The 24889-nt window shown below is 35.1% G+C and overlaps 1 protein-coding gene across 5 annotated transcripts in view; it reads left to right on the top strand.

The window, feature by feature from the left end:
* LOC117329741 (periostin-like) overlaps nucleotides 1-24889 on the top strand; it is a 68725-nt gene that overhangs the window by 32598 nt on the left and 11238 nt on the right. For 4 of the 5 annotated variants that reach the window (XR_004533257.1, XM_033887845.1, XM_033887847.1 and 1 more), the window contains 5 exons: nucleotides 7598-7792; nucleotides 10071-10088; nucleotides 16386-16478; nucleotides 20293-20357; nucleotides 24570-24735. Coding sequence is in view for 4 of the 5 variants with exons in the window: in XM_033887845.1 (XP_033743736.1) it covers nucleotides 7599-7792; nucleotides 10071-10088; nucleotides 16386-16478; nucleotides 20293-20357; nucleotides 24570-24735 (536 nt within the window). In the remaining variant the exon portion in view is untranslated. The remainder of the gene's footprint in view (nucleotides 1-7597; nucleotides 7793-10070; nucleotides 10089-16385; nucleotides 16479-20292; nucleotides 20358-24569; nucleotides 24736-24889) is intronic. The other variant, XM_033887848.1, reaches the window with a different exon arrangement.

The raw sequence follows: 24889 nt of genomic DNA on the forward strand, positions 1-24889 counted from the left end.
GCTAGCCAGGAGGCCATGGATTATCGTACCTTGGCAGATGATAGATGAACAACTGTTGTAGATGTAGGTTAATTTCTCTGACCTGTTTTCTGTTCTTTTATAGTAAAAGGTTGTATTTTATTTGATATCTGACTTCTTTAAAAGCAATATTTTGTGCATAAATTTGATTTGATATTCAAAAGTGTTTTATTTCCAATGAAAAATATTTTTTCTCTTTAATTTTGTGTATTGTACAATATATCAAAATGAAAAATATTTTTTCTCTTTAATTTTGTGTTTTGTATAATATCACATATCCTTTTCAAAAGTTTGGTTTGGTTTTTTAGGTCATCTGACCCGAAGGGTCAGGATGACCTATAGCCATCGTGCTTCGTCCGTCGTCGTCCGCCGTGCGCCGTGCGCCGTCCGCCGTCCGTAAACTTTTCACATTTCAATCTTCTTCTCAAGTTCCACCAGTGGGATTAAGCTGAAACTTGCCAGAAATGATCCTGAGATGGTCCTGACCAAGTGTTGTTATTTTTCGGGTCGGTCCGAAATCCAAGATGGCTGCCATAACCGCCATTTTGAAAACATATTTTAAACTTCTTCTCAAGTTCCACCAGTGCTGTTGGGCTGAAACTTGCCAGAAATGATCCTGATATGATCCCGACCAAGTGTTGTTATTTTTCGGGTCGGTCCGAAATCCAAGATGGCCGCCATAGCCGCCATCTTGAAAAACACATTTTAAACTTCTTCTCAAGTTCCACCAGTGCTGTTGGGCTGAAACTTGCCAGAAATGATCCTGAGATGATCCCCACCAAGTGTTGTTATTTTTCGGGTTGGTCCGAAATCCAAGATGGCCGCCATAGCGGCCATTTTGAAAAACACATTTTAAATTTCTTCTCAAGTTCCACCAGTGCTATTGGGCTGAAACTTGCCTGAAATGATCCTGATATGATCCCGACCAAGTGTTGTTATTTTTCGAGTCGGTCCGAAATCCAAGATGGCCACCATAACCACCATCTTTAAAAACACATTTTAAACTTCTTCTCAAGTTCCACCAGTACTGTTTGGCTGAAACTTGCCTGAAATGTTCCTGAGATGAGTCCGACCAAGTGTTGTTTTTTTTGGATTGGTCTGAAATCCAAGATGGCCGCCATGTCCGCCATCTTGAAAAACACATTTAAAACTTCTTCTCCAGTTCCATTGGTGCCATTGAGCTGGAAATGGGTGAGGATGTCGAGGAAGGCGAGCCAACATAGTGTTGTTATTTTTTTTGGCCTCGTAAAAACTTTGACATGGCAGCAATGGCGGCCATTTGTAACATGATTGCGCAATCATGGTTTTCCTGAACAACACCTATTTCAAACTTCTTCTCAAATTCCACCTGTGGGATTCAGCTCTAACTTTCCAGAAATGATCCTGAGATGGTCCTTACCAAGTGTTGTTATTTATCGGGTCGATCAGAAATCCACACCATGGCAGCCATCTTGAAAAACACATTATAAACTTCTTCTCCAGTTCCACTGGTGCCATTGAGCTGGAAATTGGTGAGGGTGTTAAGGAAGGAGGGCCAACGAAGTGTTGTTATTTTTTCGGCCTCGTAAAAACTTTGACATGGCAGCAATGGCGGCCATTTTGTAACATGATTGCACAATCATGGTTTTCCTGAACAACACCTATTTCAACCTTCTTCTCAAATTCCACCGGTGGGATTCAGCTCTAACTTACCAGATATTAACCTTAGATGGTCCAGACCAAGTGTTGTTATTTATTGGGTCGGTCAGAAATCCAGGATGGCCACCATGGCCAACAGTGCCACTATATACTTGCTAGAGAGAATACATACTACAATAATATAAGGGTTTTAATTTAGAGTCAGATGACCGTTAAGGCCCCTGGGCCTCTTGTTATTGTTTAACAGCTAAGGTCATTTAAGGACGGCATCCCATGCATGTGACATGCATGCATGCATGTGGTGAGTGCATATGTGTGTTTTAGGAGGATGCGGTATGTTCGTGTTAAATTTTGTGATTGTCTAGAACTTTTGCTGATTTATAGTGCTACCCAAGACACCCAGCAGGACACACCATCTGGTCACATTATACTGAAAAGAGGCAAACCAGTCGTCCCACTCCCAAAATGCACATATCAAGGATTAACAATTGAATTACAGTGGTGACTATTGATGAGCCCGTAATCTGAGTTACTCAGAGATATGAAGCAGTACCATAACTTGTCATGATTTTCATGTTTGACTTATACTTTCTGATTATACTCAAAAGGCCTTTTTTGAAATATGTAGTTTCTTTTTTCAAATTTTGTAATATGAGGAACATGTTCTGTAACTCTTGGTCATAAGGTTATCACCGATTGGACAGAAATCTGGTTAAGTGTCAGATTTGAGGCCTGGGACCACAGGGTAAGAGATGTAATTCAAGATAGAATCCTCTTTCTTCAGACATTTTTTGTACAGGTTATTACGGACGGTGTCAGATGAAGGAGATATCCGATTTGATTAATTTAATAAGTGAGCCCATGCATACTGAAATCAATATGAACAAGTTACCCTTTACCTGCATATAGAAAATAACAGTGTAATATTCACTAACCCAAGTTTTGATAGCTTTATTCATTGTTTATTCATATTTTGAAACTTGCACATTTATTTACGTAATATATACGTACATTTAAAAAAAAAATCATCTTTTCTACTTTCATATATTTGTTTTTAAAAGTAAAATTTCTGGTTGTAGTCTTGAATTTTAATAAATCTTAAGAAATCTTTAATGGGAACTGTCCTGAATTTTAATAAAGATGTGTCTTTTTTTCTATAAAATCCTTGAAGTATATTGCAGTAGATTTTAAAAGCTGACAAAACATAGAAGAATTTAAATACAATCAGGATGCTTCATTACCCGTAGAGGAGAGGAATCTCTGATAAACTGGATGGTCTGAGATGTGATGGTTTATTACGGTTATCTATTAAACAGACTCAATTCAGTTGCAGGTATGGCATCAAGCGTGGAATCGGGTCCCAATGTAATATGAGCAATTAATCGTAAGAAAAACGAAAATCCTGAATTCTGAACCTTCCATATGATTTATGAATCATATTAAATTTTTTCTTTCTTTCCTGTCCAGCGTTTTAATACTTCTATCCATTCCTCAATGCATTAAGTTCTGTAATAAATAAATTATTTCGCCGAAGTTTGTTTACAAGAATCATTTATTTGGATTTTAGGAAGAATTATTATGTATTGGAGGTCAAAGGTCATGGTCATAGTGATTTACATTACACCACATTTTTAGCTCACCTGGCCCGAAGGGCCGGTGAGCTTATGGCATGGCACAGCGTCCGTCGTCCGTCCGTCGTCCGTCGTCCGTCCGTCAACTTTTCCTTTAAATCGCTACTAGTCCTAAACTACTCAGTGGATTTTGACCAAATTTGGTCTGAAGCATCCTTGGGTGAAGGGGAACCAATTTTGTATAAACGGTGGGTCTGGCCCCCCAGGGGCCTTAGGGGCGGGGCCCAATAGGGGAAATATAGCAAATTCTTTAAAATCCTTCTTCTTCTGTAGAAATGAAGGGATTTGATTCATATTTGGTCTGAAGCATCCTTGGGAGAAGGGGAACCAATTTTGTATAAACGGTGGGTCTGGCCCCCCAGGGGTCTTAGGGGCGGGGCCCAATAGGGGAAATATAGCAAATTCTTTAAAATCCTTCTTCTTCTGTAGAAATGAAGGGATTTGATTCATATTTGGTCTGAAGCATCCTTGGGTGAAGGGGAACCAATTTTGTATAAACGGTGGGTCTGGCCCCCCAGGGGCCTTAGGGGCAGGGCCCAATAGGGGAAATATAGCAAATTCTTCAAAATCCTTCTTCTTCTGTAGAAATGAAGGGATTTGATTCATGTTTGGTCTGAAGCATCCTTGTGTGAAGGGGAACCAATTTTGTATAAACGGTGGGTCTGGCCTCCCAGGGGCCTGAGGGGCGGGGCCCAATAGGGGAAATATAGCAAATTCTTTGAAATCCTTCTTCTTCTGTAGGAATAAAGGGATTTGATCCATATTTGGTCTGAAACATCCTTGGGTGAAGGGGAACCAATTTTGTATGAACGGTGGGTCTTAGGGGTTTGGCCCAATAGGGGAAATAAGGTTAATCCTTTAAATCGCTACTAGTCATAAAGTTATAAATGAATTTGAACCAAATTTGGTCAGTAACATTCTTGGGAGAAGGGGAACAGAGTTTGTATACATTTTTACTCTGAACCCCCAGGGGCCTGAGGGGCGGAGCCAAATAGGGGAAATAGATATTAGTTTTTAAATCGCTACTAATCATAAAGTTTTTAATGGATTTTAACTAGATTTGGTCAGGAACATCCTTGGGGGAAGGTGAACAGAGTTTGTATTAATTTTTACTCTGAACTCCCAAATAGGGGAAATAGGGTTAATCTTTTAAATCACTGCTAGTCATAAAGTTATGAATGAATTAGAACCAAATTTCGTCAGGAACATCCTTGGGAGAAGGGGAACAGAGTTTGTGTACATTTTTACTCTGAACCCCCAGGGGCCTGAGGGGCGGAGCCAAATATGGGAAATAGAGATTAGTCTTTAAATCGCTACTGGTCATAAAATTTTTCATGGATTTTAATTAGATTTGGTCAGGAACATCCTTGGGGGAAGGGGAACCGAGTTTGTATAAATTTTTACTCTGAACCCTCAGGGGCCTGAGGGGCGGGGCCAAATAGGGGAAATAGGGTTAATCCTTTAAATCGCTACTAGTCATAAAGTTATGAATGAATTTGAACCAAATTTGGTCAGGAACATCATTGGGAGAAGGGGGAACAGAGTTTTGAATAAATTTTTACTCTGAATCCCCAGGTGCCTGAGGGGCGGGGCCAAATAGAGGAAATAGGGTTAATCATTTGAATCGCTACTAGTCATAAAGTTATGGATGAATTTGAACAGGAACATCCTTGGGAGAAGGGGGAACAGAGTTTGTATAAATTTTTACTCTGAACCCCCAGGGGCCTGAGGGGCGGGGCCAAATAGGGGAATAGAGATTAGTCTTTAAATTGCTACAAGTCATAAAGTTATGAATGAATTAGAACCATATTTTGTCAGGAACATCCTTGGGGGGAGGGGAACAGAGTTTGTATAAATTTTACTCTGAACACCCAGGGACCTGAGGGGCAGAGTCTAAGAGGCCCAAGGGTCTTTCCCCAGCCTAAGGGACTTAGTTTCTTCAAACACAATTAGGTTGTAAAAATAATCCATAGGGTCTTTCAGTCTCTTAGAGAGTATGTGTATGAATAAATTGAACATGAACATTATTTTGACATTTGGTCAAATCCAACCAGGTGAGCGATACAGGCCCCATGGGCCTCTTGTTTTTGTCATTGTTGTACTGTAGAATCTTGTTTTAAAATCTAAATTATGAATGGAGCTTCACTTGGTGATGGTGCAAAACAAAGCTTCAGGGACCTCCTAGAACTTAAAGACCAAAGATAGAGGTCATATCATTAAAGATAGAGGTCAAATCATTAAAGATAGAGGTCGTATCATTAAAGATAGAGGTCAAATCATTAAAGATAGAGGTCATATCATTAAAAGTAGGTTTCGTATCTCTAGAGGATGATGTCGTATCATTAAAGGTAGAGGTCTTATCAGTAAGGTAGAGGTCATATCATTAAAGGTAGAGGTCATATCATTAAAGGTAGAGGTCTTATCAGTAAGGTAGAGGTCATATCATTAAAGGTAGAGGTCATATCATTAAAGGTAAAGGTCGTATCAAGGTAGAGGTCATATCATTAAAAGTAGAGGTCATATCTCTAGAGGAAGAGGTCGTATAATTAAAGGTAGAGGTCGTATCATAAAAAGCCAACCATTGAAAGGATAAAATTCTGAGAGACTTTGACCATGTGCAAAATTTAAAGCCTGTTTTGTCTATAGAGTCATAATTTTGCTTGTATCCAATGTAGTATTGAGTTGAATTATTTATCTTCTTGCAGATTTTCCTCTAGTCTAACTAGCTATGTGAATCGGTATCACCACATTAGGAAGTTAATCGGCAGTTGGTGTTACATTAGAGGCTGCGTGATACATATATTTATTATACAATATCAGATGTAGGGTATGAAATAAGCTGTAGCAGCAGATTGTTGACAATATTAGTGATAGCACACCCAACATTTTGTTGTGACAGTTATGTATATTTTAGCATTTAAAAATTAAGGTGGAGAAATTTTCTCCAGTTTGATGGCTTTTCAAATGCCATATCATTTAATTGCTGTGAATTGTCTACAAACTGCAATTTTGGCATTTTGAGTTGTATGGCTTTAAAGGGGGGAGGGGAGTGATTTATCTATTCAGTACATGGACGTAGCATTTCAGACGTATAGAGTGACTTTGAGAATTCTGTGATTTATGTCAATGTTCTGTCAGAACTGCAGGTAAGTTTAATGGGTGTTTTATCTTTAAACCAGCCGAAAATTAATTCAAAGGTATGAACTTTGTCAGGGAGAAACATTTAGAATCGGACACATTCAGTTTTTTTTTTTTAAAGTTTGCACCTATCTAAAAATAAAACACCTGACTTACCTGTACATGTATGACTAATTAGAGGATGAGAATGTTACACCTGTATGATTTACCTGTATGATATTAATTACAGGATGAGAGTTTTACACCTGTATGATATTATTACAGGATGAGAGTTTTACACCTGTATGATATAATTACAGGATTAGGGTTTTACACCTGTATGATATAATTACAGGATGAGAGTTTTACACCTGTATGATATAATTACAGGATCAGAGTTTTACACTTGTATGATATTATTACAGGATGAGGGTTTTACACCTGTATGATATAATTACAGGTTGAGAGTTTTACACCTGTATGATATAATTACAGGTTGAGAGTTTTACACCTGTATGATATAATTACAGGTTGAGAGTTTTATACCTGTATGATATTATTACATGTTGAGAGTTTTACACCTGTATGATATAATTATAGGTTGAGAGTTTTACACCTGTATGATATAATTATAGGTTGAGAGTTTTACACCTGTATGATATAATTACAGGATGAGGTTATACACCTGTATGATATAATTACAGGATGAGAGTTTTACACCTGTATGATATAATTACAGGATGAGGGTTTTACACCTGTATGATATAATTACAGGATAAGAGTTTTACACCTGTATGATATAATTACAGGTTGAGAGTTTTACACCTGTATGATATAATCACAGGATAAGAGTTTTACACCTGTAAGATATAATCACAGGATAAGAGTTTTACACCTGTATGATATAATCACAGGATAAGAGTTTTACACCTGTATGATATAATTACAGGATGAGCTTTTACACCTGTATGATATAATTACAGGATGAGAGTTTTACACCTGTATGATATAATTACAGGATAAGAGTTTTACACCTGTATGATATAATTACAGGTTGAGAGTTTTACACCTGTATGATATAATCACAGGATAAGAGTTTTACACCTGTATGATATAATTACAGGATAAGAGTTTTACACCTGTATGATATAATTACAGGATAAGAGTTTTACACCTGTATGATATAATTACAGGATGAGAGTTTTACACCTGGTGGTGTTTGTCCTGACTATCCTGCTATGGGAGGAGGAGGTGTCGTGTGGCCAGAGCTACTACTACTTCAATCCTTACTACCAATCCTACCGTAAAAAGCACCTAGCGAGGATGAGAGGGTACCACCCAAGCAAGTACAAAAACTACCAACGTGACACTAGCAGTGGTTTCAAGGGGTAAGTAGAAACAACAACCCCCCCCACCAAAAAAATAAGCCCATAAATTAACAAGTACAAAAGTATTATAAAGTACAAAATTATCATATAGTATAAAAATATTACAAAATACAAAATTATCACAGAGTAAATAAGTATTATAAAGTACAAAATTATAAAAGTACAAAATTATCATATAGTATAAAAATATTACAAAATATAAAATTACCAAAAGAGTATAAAATTATCAAAAAAGTACAAAATTATCACAGTTCAAGTACAAAAGTATTACAGAGTGCAAAAAATTTTATGAAGTACAAAAATTATTCTTTAAAAAGTACAATATTATCACAAAGAACAAAGGTATTTGAAAGTGCAGGTTATATCGATATCCTTATCTTCAAAAAGAAATTAGAAGAATAAAGTGTAAAAATTTGCTTTCAAATTTATCCTAAAAGCATATAAGAATAAACTGTTAAAATTTGCTTTCAACATGCTTTCAAATTTATCCTAAAAGCATATAAGAATAAACTGTTAAAATTTGCTTTCAACATTATCCTCAATCCAAATGGATTATCTATATCAAGTATGGACACTCCTGGCAGTCTGTGGTACTCCGTATTCTGGTCAAATTAACCTACAGCTGTAATTCTTACACCCAGTAAGACACAGTTTGTACATAGGATTTCTCATTGGAGAAATATCAAGTAAGTGCATCAATGTTGAATTAAGGAGTATGTCAGATCACATAAGGGTCAGATTAGAAAGGTTTTAGCTAATGAAAAGATGTTCATTGTTTATCGCATAAAGTTTGAAAATACTTACATTTTGATAAATGTGGCAAATTTGAAATTTTATGAGATTTTTTAAGGCAATACGTACTCTGCTTTCAGAGATATATATAATGTATATATTTTTTCCGGGTCATTTTGCTAAAAATATTCTAGCTTAACCGGGTGAGGGGAATCGGTGCTCTGTAGCTGTGGTATATTACACATCAGCTTGGTTCTCATTTCACCTAGATTTATATCTATGAAAACTTCACTAATTTCCCCGACACCTGAGAGTTATTAATTCTACTGAGAGGTCACAAAAGGTCATTCCTGTTGTATGTAGGTCGGCCAGGTTAAAATCCTATCCAACATCTATCTATCTGTAGTGGCAATACTTGTAGAAAAAAATGGCTTTGATTTCATATAAACTTTCCCTGACCTTTGAAGATAATATGGACAGGTTTCTGCAATAATTTGTGGATTTCCTCTGATGATTCCCTCTGCAAAGCATTTCCGATTAAACAGATGATTTATTTCATTAAGCTGTTAAACAATATCCATTTACTTTTTCTTTTTCTTGAATTAATGTCACTTAATTCTTGAGACCATGATTTAAAACATGTACACAAAACTATCCAAACAAATACCACCACTTTTAATTCACATCTCACTTATGGTGCATGGTCACTTTGGTTTTCAAGAGCCTTGGTGATACGGATCCTTAACTACAAAGCACTCTGATGATGCTGAAGGTCAGGAGGTTTTACAATGCTGCTAGAAACTCAAGTGAGCGTCTTGCCTGGTTTACACACAATCAGCATTAAGTAGTATAATTAGATTATATTTTGTTCATGTCATTCAGATGCAGAACGCAGAGAAGAGTATACCACAGTAATTTTTTGACTAATCAAGACTGGAGGTTGAATCCTAACTGATATTTAGAAGCAGCTAGTATATAAATTTGTACACAGAATGTTAGCCTGGCTTTTATTTCTGGAATATTTAAATTATCACTCAAATTGAGCTTTATAATTTTGGTGTCACGGGTATGCCCTGATTTTCAAACTAGGGGGAGATAATCTTGTATTAGAAAACTTAGGGGCAGGTGGCCAGCTCTAACAGAATGTGTATATACATTCAAATTTTTTGTCAAAAACTTTGGTTGCTGTTAGTAGAAGGTTTTTGACAGGATTTGTGCATATACTTTTTGTTTACAAATCAGTATAAAGTAGATATTTTTAACTTAAAATACATAAGTACATAATTCTTGGACAAAAACTTACAACCACTATACACAAAGTTTGGTCTGTTCACTTTTGGCCGACCTAGTATAGGGATTGAAATAAATCATCTTGAAAGAGAAGCTCGGTCTCAAATTTGAAATTGGAGAGATTAGTGAAAAAAAATTAAACATCTCAGTTGTATAATAAAGGTTACCATAGTAACACACTAAGGTACTGAAACCTATTCAATAGATTCATCAGGCCGATGCTATTGATTTTTATGATATAGCTATCTGATTTCAGTGATTTTTTGGCATCACGGTAAGCATGCATGATACCTATACATAATGGTATATATGGTTTGGGGTTCAAACTCTGGTTACGGTCCTGCTTTATAAATTATAGTATTTTTTTAATTGCATAACACTTGCATGATTTATTTTTGGAGTGTTGGTAGTTTGATGAAGATGTACATGTTTTATGGAACATAATATGGAGGTCCCATGTTCACCGTTTAGTTTTATGTCTGTAACTGGCTGTTGGACAAGTAATGAATTGTTTCAACTTCAAATTTATTTATCATGCTGAGGCCAAACCAAACTTGAGATTATTTCATTTTTATGATATCTAACATCCAAAACAGATTTCAAATTATCTTGTTGAATTGAGTAATTACTTTTTGAGTGAATAAAGGTAGATAATGATATCTGCTGTACAGCCTGCAGGTGAAGACTTTTACTTTCCACCTTCATTTACTGCCATGAAATGTTAAACTGTATATCTCAATATACTGCCATGAAATGTTAAACTGTATATCTCCATTTACTGCCATGAAATGTTAAACTGTATACCTCCATATACTGCCATGAAAGGTTAAACTATATAACTCCATATACTGCCATGAAATGTTAAACTATATACCTCCATATACTGCCATTAAACTATATACCTCCATATACTGCCATGAAATGTTAAACTATATACCTCCATATACTGCCATGAAATATTAAACTATATACCTCCATATACTGCCATGAAATGTTAAACTATATACCTCCATATACTGCCATGAAATGTTAAATTATACACCTCCATATACTGCCATTAAACTATACACCTCCATATACTGCCATTAAACTATATACCTCCATATACTGCCATTAAACTATATACCTCCATATACTGCCATTAAACTATATACCTCCATATACTGCCATGAAATATTAAACTATATACCTCCATATACTGCCATGAAATGTTAAACTATATACCTCCATATACTGCCATGAAAGGTTAAATTATATACCTCCATATACTGCCATGAAATGTTAAACTATATATCTCCATATACTGCCATGAAATGTTAAACTATATACCTCCATATACTGCCAAGAAATGTTAAACTATATACCTCCATATACTGCCATGAAATGTTAAACTATATATCTCCATATACTGCCATGAAATGTTAAACTATATACCTCCATATACTGCCAAGAAATGTTAAACTATATACCTCCATATACTGCCATGAAATGTTAAACTATATACCTCCATATACTGTCATGAAATGTTAAACTATATACCTCCATATACTGTCATGAAATGTTAAACTATATACCTCTATATACTGCCATGAAACGTTAAACTATATGCCTCCATATACTGCCATGAAAGGTTAAACTATACACCTCCATATACTGCCATGAAATGTTAAACTATACACCTCCATATACTGCCATGAAATGTTAAATTATACACCTCCATATACTGCCATTAAACTATATACCTCCATATACTGCCATTAAACTATATACCTCCATATACTGCCATGAAAGGTTAAACTATACACCTCCATATACTGCCATGAAATGTTAAATTATACACCTCCATATACTGCCATTAAACTATACACCTCCATATACTGCCATTAAACTATATACCTCCATATACTGCCATGAAAGGTTAAACTATACACCTCCATATACTGCCATGAAATGTTAAATTATACACCTCCATATACTGCCATTAAACTATATACCTCCATATACTGCCATTAAACTATATACCTCCATATACTGCCATGAAAGGTTAAACTATACACCTCCATATACTGCCATGAAATGTTAAATTATACACCTCCATATACTGCCATTAAACTATATACCTCCATATACTGCCATTAAACTATATACCTCCATATACTGCCATGAAAGGTTAAACTATATACCTCCATATACTGCCATGAAAGGTTAAACTATATACCTCCATATACTGCCATGAAAGGTTAAACTATATACCTCCATATACTGCCATGAAAGGTTAAACTATATACCTCCATATACTGCCATGAAAGGTTAAACTATACACCTCCATATACTGCCATTAAACTATATACCTCCATATACTGCCATTAAACTATATACCTCCATATACTGCCATGAAAGGTTAAACTATATACCTCCATATACTGCCATGAAATGTTAAATTATATACCTCTTTATATTGCCATGAAAATTAAGAGAATCATTTCTTTACATTCATCAATTAGTTTAGATAGTGGTATTGCAGGTATAAATAGATTGAACTTTTCACTTATATAATTATTTATATATAATAGATCATGATTTAATCTATTTATAGACTTTATTCAGCTTGTTGCCAAATTCCCTTTAATATGTCCTACATGTACAATATTTATAGCTGATATTATTCATTATATCTATCATGACCATGCTTATTTTCCACCGTTTCATGCTTTATGGGGTAGGAAGGAGTGTGGTGGAGAGCATGTACATATGTATATGTCTGCCCCTCCCCTCTTTCCATCCTCATTTCAGATCATTGTCATCACTATGGCAACAACTTCATTTCTTTTGGGGATTTCAAAAATATCTATTCAAAGTTGAAATACAGTAACACTTCAGATGAGATAATGTTTTAGGGCCCAAGGTCAAGGTCAAGGTCGCTATTACTATATTTAGAAAAACATCAACCAATTCCGTCACTACCCTCTAGTTGTGAAAATGTAAGAGTAAAACTAATTCTTTCTTAAAGCCCAAAACCTTTATATAATTGTGTGGTAGGTATTTGTTCTTCTGACATTTTGAACCTGCATGCGACTTTCAAAACGGGTGAAGGTCTTTATTTATAATGGGATTGAAAGAAAGCATTATTTATAAATTTTGGTTGTGTTCAGAATATAATCTGTTAACAGAATTTTGACCAGGTTTACACTAGTAAAATGCTGATGCAGAAATTTAAACACAATGCTATCACAAAGATGCTTTTTTTACAGCGCAGTGGCCGTCCTCACTAAGCCAGTATATGTTGTGTTTGTAAATATTTTATGATGAAATGTATGATATTGCGTATACTGGTATTTTGGAGACGATATGAGAGCTATAGGTATAAAGATACAATTACCCCAATGATATTTATATGTAAACTCGTTATTTTTCTGATGGCATTTTGAGGTGAAATGGATGGCCTTCTGTATTCAAGTGTTAGATTTCGTCCCCATAATATCATATATAAGATATATATCTTATGTCATCTGTCGACCCTTGCCTGCTCCTTAATCCCCTTCACCAGACAGGAAGTTGGTACATAAATATGGTTTAGCTATTTCATTCCATTCATTTGTTTAACAGAGCTTACAAAAACATGATGTTACCATTGTTATTTATTTCATTTTCCTCATTTCAACTTTTTTTAAAAATCTGTAAAGACGAGATTTTATTACTTATCTGATTTTTTATCATCCACATGATATGAACTGTAGCAAGATTAAGTTACCGATTTTGTCTCATTTTTCAGAAAAAAGAAACAATTTCTAAATTAGTATAAGTTTTTAGATATATATCATTACATTGTCGGGGTATGTTTTTTTTGTGGACTTAGTTGTGTTTCACAGTTTGTTAAAAGTTTTATGACTTGTACAACCTACAGACAAAAAGTAGATTGCTCAAACTTATCTCTATGTATACCTGTTTTTCCCTTTGAAATGGATTCCGTTCATATCTCAAGACTATCGTGTTCCTTGTTTGTCGTAGGCTCTAATATAACATCAATTAGCCATCGTTGACCTTAAATGGCGATTATGAAAACTTGAATTAAAGAAGAAATAATCGTCGGTCTACTCAACAGGATGGCTGTTGCTGGCTGTGACAGGTACAGCAGATATTTGATAGCACCCCATACAAAACACATCAGATTATTCCCAAGGTCACCCACAAGGTCATACGATTATAATGTCGCTGTCAGTATTGTCGATACATGGTAACGATACATTGTGACGATTCAAACCGACCGGATAGTGTCACTGGACTGTCGGAGATCTCTGATAACTTGTTAAGCCCAGGGACTCTGTATTTATACAATGCCTATTGTTCGTATACTTTGTAGTACAGTCGTGTAGATGTTTTACATATATATTATCAATGTAAAAGTACATTACAGCATTTGATTAACATAAAAAATCTATCTGAAGGTCTTGTTAGTGTTAAAATGAAAAAATAAATCATATTAAATAAGCCAGTACTTAAACTATAACCTCTGTAAACCGTAGACCTGTATAAACCAGACAATCATCGAAGTTACTGTCGATATTTCCACATAAACTTGACAATCCGACAGCAGAGAAACGATATTCTGATGAAACCATTAACTGTGTTCATCATGAGTGCATACATTTGCAAAAGCTGTCTATAGCGATTGCAAGACAAGTTTCTCAATTTTTTTTACAGATTGAAAGTCTACAAGCTAAATAATGCTTATTAATTCTGTATACATCTTAAAGCATCATAAAACAGACTAAAATATTTTACAATGCAAATTAAATTTTGATTTATATTTACAAAGAAGTATTTCAAATATATCCCATAAAGCTGCTATTCAGCAAGACAGGAGATGAAATTTGATATACCAGAAAAAACATTCAAAGGATTCAGTGTAGCAAGGAGCATTTGTAAAATTTTATATAAATTTTCATTCATCTTTTTCTCGATAATTTATGAATTAATATATTTCAATGTTTTTATTAAATTTATCATAAAAGAAATTGCTGCAGGTGCTGATATATGGTGAATTAAGGAGAAGAAACGAGTTATTATGAAATTAAGATTTATTATTGTAAATTTGACTTTTTTATTAGATCCATTTCCTGTTAAATCTAAAAAATCTAGTGACTCATCATAGTAAATTTGTATGAATAATTATATTTTTTGACCTGAATGATTGTAAAATCACACTCTTAAAATTTTCATAGCATGAAATTGTACATTCAGACTCAGAATTTTATAATTAGATAATTTTTATAGGCCTGTTTAATTTGATGGGAGTATTATGGTATGGTGTCGTCCATCCATCTATCCGTCTGGCGTGAACTAGCTTTTTGTTGTCTGGAGATCTCCTACATTTATTAGCTCACCTGGTCCAAAGGACCAAGGTGAGCTTATATGCCATACCGCAGCATCTGGCACTCGGCAGTCCGTCAACAATTGGCTTCTTTTTCATAAACCCTGATTGGAATTCAACAAAATTTGACTGGTAGCATTGTTATGGGGTGGAGATTCAAAATTGTACAAATGGTGGGGCTGACCCCCCCCCCCGAGGGCTGAGGGGCAGGGCGGGGCGGGGCCAAAAGGGGTCAATTTGGCTAAATTGATATAAACGACTTCTTCTCTGAAACTAAGCAATGGATATCACTCATATTTGATTGTTAGAATCTCTTTCGGGTTGGGATTCAAAATTGTACAAATGACGGGGCTGACCCCCTGCGAGGCTGAAGGGCGGGGCTTAAAATTGTCAATTTGGCTAAATTGATACAATTGACTTCTTCTCTGAAATGAAGAATAGATATCGCTCATATTTGACTGGTAGCATCCCTTTTATTTATACATTAGAACTCAGATGAATTTTTAAGGCCCATGGGCATCTTCTTGTCCTGATATCCTACATTTTTTACAAAAAAAATTTTCGTCAAGGCTGAGAAAAAGAGCACACGTTGATGATTAGGGAAGTATACTGTATTTTCAAATTAAAATTTAATTGTAAAGTCCATAAATCAAATTTTAAGGTGTCACAATGTACAGGTAGAAATTACGTACTTCTATATCCCATAGGCAGTGTCATAGTTAACCTTTTACCTTGCCTATGTTAAAAAAAATGGCTGAAGGTGCATAAATATAACTTTTTTTATAATTATCCTGTTTTTTCCTGCTTTCATAGAAAATTGTGAATTCAAATTTTTTTTTAAAAGTTTTTACGGTGTATGAAAATCTCATGTCCTATAATTTTTATAATATAGGTCACGCTTGAGAGCTGGACCTGTTAAACTCGGGACAAGGTTTTGTTTATAACTCTCAGTGGTTGTTTCTTTATTAACAGCTCAACTTCCCCTGTTGACCCTAAGTGATGAATATCTCGGTAGTGAAAACGACAATCTTATGGAATTTGACTTTGATGTAATTAATGATATCTCAATACCATTGTTTAGAGCAAGTCTATAAGTTGTATAATATATTCGAGTATGTTTGTGTTTTTGACATACAGTGTGAGATGTTTTAATATCATACCAGCTTTTACTGATCAATTTCAATGTTTTGTCGTTTACAGTCCAAATATGTGCCGCGTGAAGGAGGTTTTTGGGACTGGCCAGCGGTTCTACGAGGGCAAGGTTCCCCAGCGTAGGGTGTGCGACCGACCAACGTAGGTATCTATTTACACTGGGCACTTAATTCTGAAAAAACGGGGTGGGGACAAATTTAGACTAGTGTCCAGATCACCGTTAAGGACTCGAGCTCGGGAAATTCCACCATTGTAGTTGGGGAAACAGCAGTTCGGTAACGAAGTGATATTTTGATGTTTTGAGTGAGATAAGGATGTTAAACTACGGGAAAAGGTGTAACACTGTTAACAGAGTTGTCTTCACCCAACATACTGATATCGTTAGCACTTTAATTAGGCCTCGTTAATTAGGTAACCGTATCTATGAGGTGAGAGATACCTGTTAGGAGGAATTGGCAGGGCTGGTCAACTTCATGGCTGCAAATCTAACACATTCTGTTTTACTTGCGTGCTCAATTAACTTCCAATTCTAAACAGATTCAGTGTTTGGATTTCAAATTATCCAAATTTGATAATTATTCTGAAAGCATGAACATTATTTATGAAAATGCAACCCAAAAAAATTGCTTTAAAACTCCGAACTATTTAGCTAACAATATATGTTGAGGAATTTTATATCAGGGAGGATTTCCTCCGGGGTGGGGAAGCACCTGTTGGATTAACTTCTCCGTTGACCCGTTTTCGTGGGGTCATATCCTCCCCTGGTCTATTTAGGGAAGCAGATGTAGAGGTCACGGTCTATTGGAGGTGTGAGTATATGTTAGGAATTCTCGCCTTATTTATAAATTAACATACATTCTCCAACAAAGTGCTTTAAATCTTCAGACATTGCAATCCTTAAATGAAAATATACCTACATGTATACATATACAAGCCAACCTTGGGGGTGGGGGGTGGGAAAGCGACTTTTAGCTTTAGGGATATCTAACTGAAGGTAAAGATTCGATTGTATTTTAGAATTAATAAACAATATAGAAATACAAATTGTTTTAAAGTTGAAAGTTGATTGGCAAAAACTTTGCAGAAAATTGGAGTTTCATTTTAACAATTGATCTTCTTATATAGAAAATGTATATTTAGATATATTTAGATATCTGACTTATAGTTTAAGTCATATCTGAATATATCTAAATATACAATTTAATTAAAAAAGAGTTAAACCGAAACAATAAGTACAACATCTTTTGTCTTATAGATCTGTACTATACACCCCATCACAACCAGTAGTTAGTATTTGATGCGAGTCAGAGACAGTAAGTCACAAGGACAGGAAGGATGTTTTCAAGTAATTTCCAAGATTGTAGCGATGTTTTAGAAAAACAACAACAAAAAAAGAAAGACAAAATCACTATAAATTACCTCCCACATCCAAATTGCACAAGCCCCATACCATAGCCATATAATCATTTTTTGATGGTGACTATGAAACCATAAGAAGAAGAAAGCACCTATTGGTGCTGAAATTACATTGATATGCTACGATCTTAGCACCTGTTTAATGTGTATACATGTATCCATCCATATACTCAGTTTTTCACAAGGTCGTTTGGAAAAATTGCCAAAAACCGCTTTCCCCTTCCCCCACCCCCAACCTCTGCCCCCAAGGTTGGCTTGTATATGTAAATGTGTAGGTACTTTTACTGTGTGTCCTTTACAATGTCTGTATCAGCATGTATCACCTTCACTATACTGGTAAAGTGTTCATGACCTTCAGAAATTTGACCTTGACAATTCCAAACACTCGCATATTCAGAGATAATTTCCTTGTTTTCATTAGGTTTGATATGAGTTTTGTGACATAGTGTTAATAATCGTGCAGTCATCATAAAACTTTGACAGAACCAGTTCAGCAGTAGCTTTTTACGGTACAATGGATTGTTTTACGGGTGATGGGATACCTTATCCCGCCCTGGGATACCTAATCCCGAGTATCCAATTCTCGTATGATGAAGATGATAAGATAGACTGACACTTTGAAATATTGGGCTTGACGGCCATTGTTACAGACTTAAGATGCTGATTTTGTCAATTTCGTACTCGAGGTATCTTGCCAACAAGGAAATTATGTACTGATTCTGTTTCATTTGTTTAAACGTTTTTATTCTTTGTCATTAATTGGTCGGGAATGTATTTCATTATGACTATAGTACGAAAGTGACAGTTGAATGACATTTAAATTGATTTATGAGAAACATGTCATATTTTTTCTCCAATATTTTTTTTGCAAAAATGAATGTTATCTTTCATAAAAAAATATTTGTGTACATGTATATACACGTACTTTGAAAGATTGTAATGAAATCATTACTTTGTCCAGTCGTTGGTTACGGCTGTTTGTACAATATCTGGTATCAATATTTTCTTATTTGTGTATTAAAGGTTTGCCTAATTTTTGTGCTAGTGCTAGCCATTAGCCATTTAGCCAATGGCTTATCTTGAAATGGTTTGGCTAAAGACAATTGCTACTTTCACTATTTTTTTAACCAATATGGCAAAGTATTATAAAGCATTTCATGTGTTTTGGCTAAAGCTTAATCACAAAAATTAGTAAAATGACTACTTAGAAATTGTATCTTATCACTAGCACAATTGTTATGCTTTTTCCTTGGTAACCTCTTTATATTTATGTGTTAAATGTTTTTCCAGTTTTACTGTTTCCTTGGTAATCGCTATATATTTGTGTATTAAAGGTTTGTACGGTACCAGTGTTTGTCCAGTTTTACTGTTTCCATGGTAACCTCTGTATATTTGTGTTACAGGTTTGTACGGTACCAGTGTTTGTCCAGTTTTACTGTTTCCTTGGTAACCTCTATATATTTGTGTATTAAAGGTTTGTACGGTACCAGTGTTTGTCCAGTTTTACTGTTTCCTTGGTAACCTCTGTATATTTGTGTATTAAAGGTTTGTACGGTACCAGTGTTTGTCCAGTTTTTCTGTTTCCATGGTAACCTCTATATTTTTGTGTAATAAAGGTTTGTACGGTTACAGTGTTTGTCCAGTTTTACTGTTTCCATGGTAACCTCTATATATTTGTATATTAAAGGTTTGTACAGTTCCAGTGTTTGTCCAGTTTTACTGTTTCCTTGGTAACCTCTATATATTTGTGTATTAAAGGTTTGTACGGTACCAGTGTTTGTCCAGTTTTACTGTTTCCTTGGTAACCTCTATATATTTGTATATTAAAGGTTTGTACGGTACCTGTGTTTGTCCAGTTTTATTGTTTCCTTGGTAACCTCTATATATTTGTATATTAAAGGTTTGTACAGTTCCAGTGTTTGTCCAGTTTTACTGTTTCCATGGTAACCTCTGTATATTTGTATATTAAAGGTTTGTATGGTACCAATGTTAGTCCAGTTTTACTGTTTCCTTGGTAACCTCTATATATTTGTGTATTAAAGGTTTGTATGGTACCAATGTTTGTCCAGTTTTACTGTTTCCTTGGTAACCTCTATATATTTGTGTATTAAAGGTTTCTATGGTACCAGTGTTTGTCCAGTTTTACTGTTTCCTTGGTAACCTCTATATATTTGTGTATTAAAGGTTTGTATGGTACCAATGTTTGTCCAGTTTTACTGTTTCCATGGTAACCTCTATATATTTGTGTATTAAAGGTTTGTACGGTACCAGTGTTTGTCCAGTTTTACTGTTTCCTTGGTAACCTCTGTATATTTGTGTAGTAAAGGTTTGTGTGGTACCAGTGTTTGTCCAGTTTTACTGTTTCCATGGTAACCTCTATATATTTGTATATTAAAGGTTTGTACAGTTCCAGTGTTTGTCCAGTTTTACTGTTTCCTTGGTAACCTCTTTATATTTGTGTATTAAAGGTTTGTATGGTACCAATGTTAGTCCAGTTTTACTGTTTCCTTGGTAACCTCTATATATTTGTATATTAAAGGTTTGTGCGGTACCAGTGTTGCCCAGGTTATAATATGGTGGAGGGCGAGAAAGGATGCCCAGCTGGTAAGTTTTATCTCAAAGTCAACTAATTTAAGCATAAGTGTAGACTGATTTAGATTTGATCACCTTGATAAGATGGGCCAGTATCACCAGGATTTTACATTATTCCTTAACTAACCATTACAAACTTTCTAACTTAAAATTTCCCATTGCAATATATACATCTATTGAATTTAAGAGAAAAAAAGATAAATTCTATGTAAAGGAATATTTTGAAGTTAAGAAAGAATGTTGAAACTTCTTACACATTCCTAAAATGTACCAGCTTTCCTGCGACCCAAGGGGGAGATTTCTCAAGTTGGCGAACATTAGGCCTGTTACCCAAGGGGGAGATTTCTTAAGTTGATGAACATTGTTACCCAAGGGGGAGATTTCTCAAGTTGAAGAACATTGTTATCCAAGGGAGAGAGATCTTAAGTTGACGAACATGAGGCCTGTTACACAAGGGGGGGGATTTCTCAAGTTGACGGACATGAGGCCTGTCCATTGTTTGGTTACTGAAGAATGTTATCCCCAGCATTGAGATCCCAATGTCTCTATACAAATTGTATTTTCAATCCCACTTTGATTGATTACCTGTTATAGTGGCATTATTTCAACACAAAATATTGTTGACTTATTGCTCATCACAACAAAACATTGCTTACTACAAAAATATGCTTGGAAAAATTTATGTGAAAAAAAAGATTAAATTGTCAACAGGTGAGATGAAAAATACCAGTAAAATTGTGGATACACCTGTGCAAGAATATCTTTTCCTTGGATATTTCTCACTATCCTGAAAAATGCCCAATCTTTTCTGTGGAGGAACCACCTTTCCTAGAAAGATCCATAATTTTCTTGGAGGTCCCTGGAATCAGCTCACCCTTGAAAGCTCGACCTATTCCCAGAAGGCCCAGGGATTACCTATTCCTGAAAAGATCCATCTTTTCCCAGGAGAAACCTGGGATCACCTGTTCCTGGGAAGATCCATCTGTTCCAAGTCCCAACTTATAGTTATCATAGAAAGTCCAACTTATCAGTTTTAACAATTTTCATTTCATACATAAGTACCTATCTGTCTTATTTTGCAATTTAGAGATATTACATGGCTTTTAGAATAACAATATCCTTTTTACGTCACTAATGAATGACACGGTACTGAATGCCCTGGGTGGATGTGTCGGAATTAAACTAGGTCAGGTACAAACCCTCGATTTTATTCATTAAGTGATTTTAACTTTGAAACCGACGTCATCTTTAGTTTCCTGTCATTATTGCAGAGATATTCTGTTAAATTGGGTGAAAATGAGGGTGAAATCTTGACGTTTTATGTCAGTATCCTGTGATCAAGGGAAACCATGTTTGAAGGTTAACATCAGCAGTTTTTATTTAGGGCTTGAATTGAGAATTAAGTTTACACAATTATGCTCCCCTCATTAAATCTTTTAGGATGCTTAAGATACAGACCTGATCATCGCTAAAAGTTATCCAACAAACCTATCAAATTATATCAGCTTCATGATCCTGTCGTGTTATTTCAGATAAAACATTCAACTAAAGAAATTTTTTAAATTGGAAATCCACAGATCAATTAAATGGTCTTAATGTGACCTGATTTTGAAAAATTTCGTTTTTTCAACGTCTTTATTCATTTTAAAGTGTACAACATCAAAGAAAATTGATTTATAGATTTCAAACCACATGCAAAAAAATAATTAAATTAAGTGTTGTGTAACTTCAGTATTTAAATAGTTAATGCCGGTGAGTGTTTAACGGTTTAACACACAGTGTTATCAATAGTGGTCTATCAAATTTGAAATTAAAAATTAGATGCGATAACATTTTTCTGTGGGACAATGGAGTCGGTTGTGGTAAGTTTAAAGTGGTGTTATTATTTCACCTGGAATAAAAGGGGTCTAATGATATTGAACTGTGGAAATGCATCACTTGGTACAAAATACTGATTGTTGGCCGTGATTAGAGTTAAAAGAGCTTAAATGACTATACTAGGTTGCCAACCTCTGGGATGAGGGAAATCTTATTCCATAGGAGCCTTGTGAGGCTTTATCGACAGTATAATGTTTTCATTCACTCCTCTTTAATACTTAATAGATTATAGTTTCAAATATTGAAAAAAAAAATTATATTCAGTCTGAAATTATTATGGGGACAGTCAAGTTAGCAGTCAGTTTTGAGGTTGTTTCGGTAAAGAGCCCATCTATATACTGTATTATTGTTTTTTTTTGTGGCTTATATTTTGCGGTTGTCTCTGTTCTGACTAGTTGGTTGTTATCAAGTTTCGCACACCACCACCTTGTGAGCATTCTGCAGTAAGGAAGTGAACACTTCTAGACAACCTCTGTTAAGAGATCATCTCAGTAAAGACAACCTCTGTTAAAAGACCATCGCTGTAAAAAGACAACCTCTGTAAAAAGACCAGATATGTAGAGACAACCTCTGTTAGAGACCATCTCTGTAAATACAACCTCTGTTAAGAGTCCATCACTGTAGAAAGACAACCTCTGTTAAGAGACCATCTCTGTAAAAAGACCCCTGTTTAGATACCATCACTGTAAAAAGACAACCTCTGTTAATAGACCATCTCTAGATAGACAACCTCTTTTAAGAGACCATCACTGTAGAAAGACAATCTCTGTTAAGAGACCATCTCTGTAAAAAGACAACCTCTGTTAAGAGACCATCTCTGTAAAAAGACCCCTGTTTAGATACCATCACTGTAAAAAGACAACTTCTGTTAATAGACCATCTCTGTAGATAGACAACCTCTTTTAAGAGACCATCACTGTAGAAAGACAACCTCTGTTAAGAGACTATCACTGTAGAAAGACAATCTCTGTTAAGAGACCATCCCTATAAAGAGACATTTACTGTTAAGAGGCAATTTCCATAGAGACAATCTCTGTTAAGAGACTTGTAGAGACAAACTCTGTTAGAAGACCATCACTGTAAAAAAGACAACTGCTGTTAAGAGACCATCTCTGCAGGGACATTCTCTGTTAAGAGACCACTGTAAAGAGATAACCTCTGTTAGAGATAACTTTTTTTCTAACAGAGCTGTACACCAAAAGAGAATTTATGTATACTTCTATCAATTGACAATTTGTGAGGACACCACATCTGGTGACTTATGTTAAAACATCATCCTGGTCACATGAAAAAAAACATGCACTTTTAAGCCTTCCTTTGGGCGGTATTTTAATACAGATTTAACTGTAATATGTCATTTTCCAGAACAATTATTTTCATATTTTATAGAATAAAAACGTTTTGCTTAAATCTAATGACAATTTTGTTACTGTTTGAAAATTTGAAATGTCAAAAATGAATGTTTGGACATTTGGGTGTTCTCGGTTATACAAGGATAGTTGTACGCTTGTGTAAATTAGGGCTGGGCCCTGCGTGAGAAAATTGTCCACTCATGCAAACTTAAATGTGCACTGAATATGCACTGAGATGGAGTGGAAAATGGAAGGAATGTTGTTATTAATGAGAGGAATTCTTTCATATGCTTTTCTAACATTAGTATATGACACAATTTGAGCCACAATGTAAAAACATTTATGTGTGAAATTACAACTAAGGCTATAATCTTACACAGGTTCATACACATCATAGCAGATCGGTAGTAGATTGACCTTTCTTCCTGTATCTGATTAAAGTTCTTGAACAGAATAAAATTTGAACATGAACAATCTGAAAATATACCTTTTCCTGAAAATATTGTCTGTATATAATATATTGTGTATCCATGGTAACTAATTTGAATGTTTCCATGGAAACTGACTTGCGTTTCCATGGTAATTACTTATGTTTCCACAGTGACTTAACTTGAATGTTTCCATGGAATCTGACTTATGTTGCCATTGCTATTGAGTTATGTTTCTATAAACTTCTGTTTCCATGGTAACTGACTTGTGTTTCCATGGTAATAAACTTCTGTTCCTATAGTAACTGGCTTAATTGTATGTTTCCATGGTAACTGACTTCTGTTGCCATTGCTATTGACTAATGTTTCCATGGTAATTAACTTCTGTTTCCATGGTAACTCACTTGTATGTTTCCATGGAAACTGACTTGTGTTTCCATGGTAATTAACTTCTGTTTCCATGGTTACTGACTTAATTGTATGTTTCCATGGTAACTGACTTCTGTTGCCATAGTAACTGGTTTAATGTTGAACCGTATGTATTATAACTGAGATGTTTTGTTCAGTGGTGCCCCTACAGAACTTGAAGCAAACTACGCTGGAGTTACTTCAGCAGAAATTCCCTAAACTTCTAACCAATACTGAACTGGAGGGAAATCTGCTCTACCAAGGGGCCTTTACCGTCTTCGTCCCAATAGACAGCGCCTTTCAAAACCTCACCTATGATGACAGGTATGTCAGTTATTCATTTACATAATTTTAAAAGATTATGTATGTATATCCCACCTCATTTCTGGCTGGTAATTATCCATTCCAAAATTCTGCAAGCCAATTTTTTCTCCATTTCACAGAAAAAAGGATTTACTTATTGTTCTTACCTTCAAGC

The sequence above is a fragment of the Pecten maximus genome, chromosome 6 (genome assembly GCF_902652985.1).
Source record: "Pecten maximus chromosome 6, xPecMax1.1, whole genome shotgun sequence".
Lineage (NCBI taxonomy): Eukaryota > Metazoa > Mollusca > Bivalvia > Pectinida > Pectinidae > Pecten > Pecten maximus.